General features: G+C 57.6%; 1 protein-coding gene across 1 annotated transcript; it reads right to left on the bottom strand.

Moving 5' to 3' along the window:
- Window positions 1-771: 771 nt before the first annotated feature.
- Window positions 772-7,053, bottom strand: SDRG_15135 (serine/threonine protein kinase; the record flags this gene model as incomplete). The annotated part of the gene is made up of 34 exons (XM_008621299.1): window positions 772-1,615; window positions 1,663-1,841; window positions 1,885-1,980; window positions 2,025-2,123; window positions 2,171-2,284; window positions 2,326-2,424; window positions 2,469-2,567; window positions 2,613-2,723; window positions 2,767-2,862; window positions 2,926-3,021; window positions 3,069-3,167; window positions 3,216-3,395; window positions 3,442-3,531; window positions 3,583-3,801; window positions 3,851-3,973; window positions 4,026-4,175; window positions 4,220-4,414; window positions 4,464-4,556; window positions 4,608-4,724; window positions 4,771-4,869; window positions 4,922-5,020; window positions 5,079-5,177; window positions 5,225-5,329; window positions 5,376-5,477; window positions 5,523-5,660; window positions 5,707-5,802; window positions 5,846-5,947; window positions 5,986-6,066; window positions 6,118-6,192; window positions 6,239-6,337; window positions 6,387-6,479; window positions 6,527-6,640; window positions 6,689-6,793; window positions 7,018-7,053. The coding sequence occupies 34 exons, from the start codon at window positions 7,051-7,053 to the stop codon at window positions 931-933; spliced, it is 4,383 nt and encodes a 1,460-aa protein (XP_008619521.1). The 3' UTR covers window positions 772-930.
- Window positions 7,054-7,542: the final 489 nt, after the last annotated feature.

Raw genomic sequence — 7,542 nt, forward strand, 5'->3', positions numbered from 1 at the left:
GTGTATGCGTTTGCACCGCAGCTGCGGCTCCGCGCCGCGTTGTTTTCGTGGATGGAACACTGGCGTCGTGGCGTGGCTGTGACGACGGTGGAAAAAGCGTGGCAACTGTGGGCACCGACGCCGACTGCGATGCCTACCAGCTTATCGACGTCGGCTCAAGTCAAGCTAAAACTCTTTGTCTTGCACTGGCGCAATGCCCGCGCCGTCTGGGCGTTCTACGCTTGGAAACACAGACATCGAATGCAAACGTAAGGATAATTCAGAGCTCTTGCAGTACTATCCATCTACAGCGCTTGGGCGTACTTTGGTGGCTTTTACAAGCTTCGTCGGGGTCTCCACTGTCGCCCACGCCATGGGCGATGTGGGAATTTGCAAAAGGCGTCATGGCTTGGGTACCTTTCTGCAGATTTCTGCGAAACACGTCATGAATACGTCATGAACTCTTGTGAGCCCACCTGGCAAGTCGGACAATCCCGGAAATTCCCTTAAATAAGTATCGCAATGCACTTGACGATTTTTTTTCAAGTCGTCCAGCACGCGCATTGCTGTCGCACGTCAAGTGGAATGGATGCACACATAGAAGGGGGATGACCTTAGGCGATACTTATTTAAGGGAATTGTCGGGATTGTCCAACTTGCCAGGTGGGCTCACAAGAGTTCATGACGTATTCATGACGTGTTTCGCAGAAATCTGCAGAAAGGTACCCAAGCCATGACGCCTTTTGCAAATTCCCCGCATTCCACCCATCTACGGCCACCGTTTGCATGAATGACGTCTTCGAGCAGCAACAGGTTCTCGGCGACCAGCGAGCACACCGATCTGAGGGGCATCGTTGTGCGAGCAGCTTCCACTGCACACGAACCTACGAGTGAAACTACATGTAGCGTCAAAGATGCAAAATTGTTTGGTTCGAAATGCAGAGTACAACACTATATGTGTTTTTCATGCGGCGTCGGCTCGGGCGGTGGCGTGGGCACGACATGATCGTCTTTGTCCTCGAGGTGGGCGGCCAAAATCTCGACGACGTGGGCTGCAGACGGGCGCTCCGTCGGGTCCACTGCCAAGCACCGCGTGGCCAGCGTCTTAAACCACATGGCGCAGTGGGGCTGGATGGTTGCGGTGACGTTCCCATGGCCACAAATGTCCTCGGTACTGCTGTCGTACGGTGTGCGGATCCACGTGAGCTCGGCCAAGACGACGCCAAACGAGTACATGTCTGCCGACGTATCATACGCGCACTCTCCTTCGTCACCCCGACGCGTGACTTCGGGCGCCATCGTCTGCGGCGTCCCGACGTTGCTGGTCATCGTCTCATCAACGGATCGGAGCGTGCCAAAGTCGCCGAGCTTGACGCCGTTCGTCGTGCAGAGGAAGACGTTTTTGCTCTTGACGTCGCGGTGGATGCACTCGGCGGCGTGGATATCGGCCAGTGCGTTGGCAACTGCCCACGCCACTTGTACGACAGGGAAATCCTTCGTCACAAATGTCCCGTGGCGCTTGTTCTCGATGTATTTGTACAGATCGCCAGCGTCCATGAGCTCGAGCACCATGTGCGGCTTGCCATTCGCATCGTCGAGTACCGTCAGCAGCCGCACGAGGTACGGCGAGCGCAGTCTACAGCTCGTTGGTTCCATTCGGGTTGAGAGTCATAGAACACGTACCGGCGTGTGGTTTCGATCTCTTCCCGAAAAGCTTTGATTACTCGCGGAATGGTATTCTTGCACGTCTTGACAGCAACCTCGTCGTTCTTGTACGTTGCACGGCGGACCAAACCACTTGCACCTTCACCAAGGACTGCGTCCAGTTGAACGTCACCAAAGTTGATTGTCGCAGCCCACGTCTAGCACGATACGTTAGCTGCGCTTCATCAACCTCAAGTCGACCTTGCTGAGGACCTCATAGACCTTGTCGTCCATTAATTTCGTAATCGCTCGATTCGGGCGTTGCGCTGCGGCCGCCAAGATCGTCGGTCCATTGTCCTACGCACTCGGTTGGTCAAACAAGAAGCGTCCAACCCGTCTACCGGCAGCGTTTGCATGACGTTGGCGCCTGCTTCCAGCAGCAGCTCAACGGCTTCCTCACGGCCATCGACGACTGCACGCATGAGCGCCGTATAGTTGGCCTACAAGAGGTTGAGAACGGTGTCGATGAAGGGGGCACAAAGCGCACCGTGTTGCGCTGCTCGACGTTGAGGCGGTTGACGCGTTTTGCGCGAAGCACCACTCGCAGTACGTTCAAGCTCTCGGGCAGCGACAAGGCCATGTGCAGCGGCGGGTCCTTGTTCTACACGAAAACTTAGTTGAGTAGACTTGAATGGTTGATACCGGCGGTGCAATGGAAATGTCGGCCTCGAAGGCGATGAGTGTTTCGACCGCTTCTCTGTTCTTGCTCTGAATCGCGACCGCCACGGGCGTCAAGCCGTCCTACACCAGTCGTCCCATTCAAGTACGTTCGATAAGGTTCATACCGCGTCCGTGCTGTTGATGCAGTGGCCCAGCGGAAAAAACATCATACCGAGCACTGCGGACGACGCGCACTCGGCGGCAATGTGCCATGGCAAAAGCGCCTACTCGTAGTCTGCGTCAACAACTTCGCCACACAATGTGCAAACCTCGGGGGCGACCCCGCCGTTGGTCGCGGCAAAGGCCTGCAGGATGCTCGACACCATTGTCCAGTTGTGTGTTTCTTTGTTCATCGTCTCTTTCAGTGCCGCTCGACCAGCCTACACAGAGTGATACCACCTCTGCGACTCGAGAGAGTGATACCTCTTTACGCAGCGACGCGTCAATGCCCGTTGCGCGAAAGAGCGTCGTGATCAATTCCTTGTCGTTTGCGCCGACAGCCGCACGCCATATCGTCTCCTACAACCACACATATCGTCGTCAAGTGCCAGTCCATGTCGAGATGATTGCGGATTGACACACCACGACACAGGCATCCGTGACAGCAACCCCTTGGTTCAGCAGCGTCATGACAAGCAGCCAGTCGTGGGCGTCGGCAGCTTCGACAAGCCGTGCTTCCTAATGCCATCCTCCATGAGCGCTCGTTCCATTCGCATCGTTGACACCTGAATGAGTTGTCGAACAAGCTCGAGCTCCGCTGCAATGTTCTCCAAAAACTCTGTCAAGACAGCGCCGGTCGCCAAATCTTTGGCTGTTTGTCCAGCCTACATAGGATATGTACTTTGTCGAATCGCGCATAGCAAGCAGCGTACCGTGTTGCGCAGACACACATGGTCTCTGGCCGCCTCGAGCTCCTTTTCACGAGCTTGCAGCGCGTCCCGTGCCTTGTCGATCGGCTCGAATGATGGTAGCAGCAAGGTGACGAGGTGGTCGACGAGTTTCGCGTGGCCTTTTGCGGCCGCCAGCATGAGCAACGTCGAACCCTCCGCCCCCTACGCACTCGATACCATCCACACGTGCGGACGAGCGAGTTCATACATGAGCGACCCAGAAGAGATCGTAGTGTTTTTCTTGCAAGTGTTCGAGTATGCCCAGATGGCCGGCGGTTGCTGCGAGGATCGCCATGCCCTATAGTCCATCATAAGTCTACCGCTCGACGAAAAGCAGCGTGTGTGCTACTATGGGATCCGATGCGAGTGTCGATGTCCAATCGTCGGTCGTCATATGAGGCAAAAGCACAGTCGCAACTCGCATGTCCCGCTGCCCAACGGCCTCGGCGAAGCAAGTGCTGAGCGCCGCCATGTCGGGCGATGGCTGTGCGAGCACTGCTTTGACGATCCCTGCAGTGATATCCGAGTTGCCACTGCGAGCCGCCAAGAGCAAGGGCGTCACACCCGCCTACACCAACGCGAATTCATTCCGTCATATCACGTGCAAGCGCCCAAACCGTAGTGATAGCCAGAGGGTTCGCGCCGTCGCCCAGTAGCAGTGTTGCCATCGCAGTGCGCGCAGCCACGTCACTAGACTCGTTGGTCGGGTCGATCGCCACATACAGCGGCGTCTCGCCACGCTAGCGACACAAAATCGACATGAGCCCACAAGAGTGCAACGGCAAGTGTTACCTCGTTGGTCGCATCAACAATGCCTTGAAACTGCGAGAGAAGACGTTTGGCAACGTCGATTTGGCCCTTGCGAGCGGCCGTGCGCAGCGCGGCGCCAGTCCACATGGCCTGCAGATCATGCACCGGGGTATCGTCTTCAGCCAAGACGTGCTAGCCATCGTCGTGGGACAACACGATCGAGCCGACGTGAGTACCTTGTCGCACGCGAGGACGTCAGCGTAGGCTTGCAGAATGTGCCACGCCGCCTCAAATTGCTCCAGCTCGAGCGCGAGCGAGTGCAGCATGCGTACGCGGGCCGCATCGCTCGTGACAACCGAGACGGCCAGCAACCGGTCGCAGGTTTCCCAGTGACCGAGACGCATGGCCACGACAGGCAGCGCCACACCCTCCTACGACGACGCCCTGTGCGACAACCAAGGCACGGCAGAGAGATTGTACCACGGTGAGCCCACTCGGGTCGACGCCAGCAGCAAGCAGGTCCGTGACCGCACCGACATCATTTTTGGGAACGGCATCGCACAACGCTTTTGCCTGTACATCACGGAGCTTGCTATCACGTTGTAGCAATGGCATGCAATCTACCTGGGCAGCGGCTTCCTGTGCGCGCGCGAGCGCTCGGTTCCGCGCGTCGGCTTGGGCCGTGCGCAAGGCCTTGACGACTTTCTTGTCGTTTGCGATTTGCAAGGGCGTCTCACGGTCCTACAGGTATCTCACTATCATGGACAAAGGACGGGGCAAGCGGTACCAAGGTTTCGGCCACCACGTTGGCACCGACTCGCACGAGGTACTCGACAGCTTGGATGTGGCCCTCGTGGGCTGCAACATGCAGCGGCGTCCAGCCCCGCTACACACAGTCGCTCATCGGTACGGTGTAGTGGGACGTTGAGCGCTTCTACCGTGTCGCAAGCCTCGACCTTGCTGCCGCTCGTGACGAGGTGCTTGAGAAGATCGGTGCCCACGCGACGCGACGTGGCCACATGCAGGAGCGTGCCGTCCTGCTACACATAGCAACGTATCGCACCTACGAACGGATGCTCTTTCGTCAGCACGTACGAGCCTCTTGTGCTCGAGCGAGGCCCCATGGTGGAGCAAGCGCGCAACGACGTTCGTGTGACCACTTTGAACGGCGAGGGCGACGGGCGTCCATCCGTCCTACACGTATGCACTCAGCGGCCGCTACAGGGTGCTCAAGTGTCCACATCATTCGCTTCGTCAATCGTCCGAGCGGCGGTAGGGGCCACGAGGTGGTCGAGAAGAGCGATATGGCCGTTGGCCGCTGCGTTGTGCAGCGGTAGATTTCCCTTCTACGCTGGCAAATGCATACTCCAATCCCACACAAGCAGCACGAACGTGATCGCGGCAACGACAAAGCAGCGCATTCTTCTCGAGTAGGAGCACGGCCATCGCTTCCTCGCCATGCGTGGCCGCCACGTGCAGCGCCGTCCGCAAGGTCTACGCTGCGGCGTGGTATGCAGCAACAATGAGCGACCTCCGCACCTCGTCCGTCGCGGTGGCGCGCACCCCCATCGCGAGCAGCTTGGCAACAACACCAGTGTCACCCGAGGACGCCGCGCGGAGCAGCTGCGCGCTAAACATAAACGCGTCTGGCGACCGAACAAACGCCGCGACCGTCGCCTGCAACTCAATAAGTATTGCCAATGTCGGGCGAGGGCATGCGTACCTCGGGCAGATGCTTCCATTCTGCGTTGGCAAGAACCAGCGCCAGCGCCATGGTCGCGCTCTTGTTGGCAATCGCGCGGTCCAGAGGGGTTTGATTCTACACGTGCGTTGCTGCTCATAAGGTTCGTGCCATCCGATACCTCGTGCTCGACGTTGATGCTTTTGAGAGACTTGGCCAAGACAGCTTGCAGCATCTCGGTGCTGTTGCGCTCGACAAGGACATGCAGAAGCGGCGCGCCGGCCTACGCCCGTGAGATCACGGCAACACCAACGGTCGTACGTTGTTGCACATGCCGTCGACGTCGACGTCCAAAAGCTTGGTGAAGCCGTCAACGTTGTGGTCGCGCACGGCTCGAAACAGCTACCGGAATATTGTTGGTATACATATATATGTTGGAGCTCGCCGGCGCACCGCGTGGCGTGTAAGCCGGTGCAAGATCACCGTGCGCTGCAACGCCTTGGCCAGCATCCGAGGGGTCTTGCCCGCCTAGCAAAACATGCATGAGGATGTCATATTCCTTTCGTCTGCCTACGAGGTTGGTAACCGAGAGGGACGCGTCGGCGTCCAGCAGCCGTTGGACGACATCAATGCGATCATTCTCGATCGCAACATGCAGCGGCCGCATGGAGCCCTACCATCGGTCTCCATCCACCCTTTGATGACGCATCCGGCGCGGCTACCGCATCCACGTTGGCCTTGTGCGCCACAAAGAGGTCGACGAGTGCGACGTTGCCGTACTTGGCTGCGAGATGCAGTGGCTGGCACAGTGTCTTCTACGCGCAAGCATTCTAGTTCAAGATATGAAGTTTGGGTAACGCACGGTGCGCTCCTTGACGTTGGCGTCGACGTTGACGCTCGCACTGGCTCGCAAGAGCTGGTCGACAATGCCAACATGCTGCTTGGCTGTCGCGACCAAGAGTGCAGTCCAGCCGTTCTAGCAACGATTTGCTCCTCCCATAAAAAGAGAATATGTCATCTGTACCGTTCGCGCAGCGACGTCGATGGTTGCGCCCGCAGCCACGAGCCGGGCGACGACCTCGCCGTGGTCCTTGGCGGCCGCCTTGTGCAGCGCGGTGCGACCCGTTTTCTAGGAAACATACGATCCTTCCTAGTGTCTCGTGTGGACGCACCTCGTCTTGGACGTCGACGGGAACACCTTTTTCTAACAGCGAGGTGACAGAAGCAAGGTCGCCATCACCAGCGGCAAGCAAAAATCGTTGACTCGCAGTGGCTTGAGCAGTTGCCAGGGCGCCAACGACGTCCGAGTGTCCCTGCTGTTGCGCAAGTGCCAATGACGAGTCACCTTCCTACGCCAATAAGACATTTTCCAAACTTGGTAGCCATCATGTTCGTACCACGGTTGTGGCAAACACATTAAAGTCCCTTGCCACGAGCGCCTGCACAACGTCGAGATTTCCTTGCGCCGCCGCCACATGCAGGAGCGTTTGGCCCTTTGAATATATTGCCTTTGAGGCTATATGTCTCGGAGATACGTACGCTGGCCGTGGCACTCGCCGATGCTCCTGAATCAAGCAATCGCTCGACAATGTTGGCGTGGCCCGCTTTGGCCGCCACGAATAAAGGCACCTCGCCGTCCTGTATCAAGTTGATACATTCATTTATAAGTGAAAGAAGTGTGCGTACGTTGTTGGTGCAGTCGAGACCACTGCTGTCGGTCGAATCCTTGAGCAGGTGATCGACGACGGTCAAGTGACCGCTGGCGGCCGCAAGGTGCAGCGGCAGATTGCCTCGCTAGTTAGTGTGGAATATGAAAGGTTGGTTGAATGTAGAGGGATGGAATACATGGTCGCTGTGCAGAGAGAGCGATGGGTCCTT

This window comes from Saprolegnia diclina, assembly GCF_000281045.1.
Source record: "Saprolegnia diclina VS20 unplaced genomic scaffold supercont1.85, whole genome shotgun sequence".
Classification (NCBI taxonomy): domain Eukaryota; phylum Oomycota; class Saprolegniomycetes; order Saprolegniales; family Saprolegniaceae; genus Saprolegnia; species Saprolegnia diclina.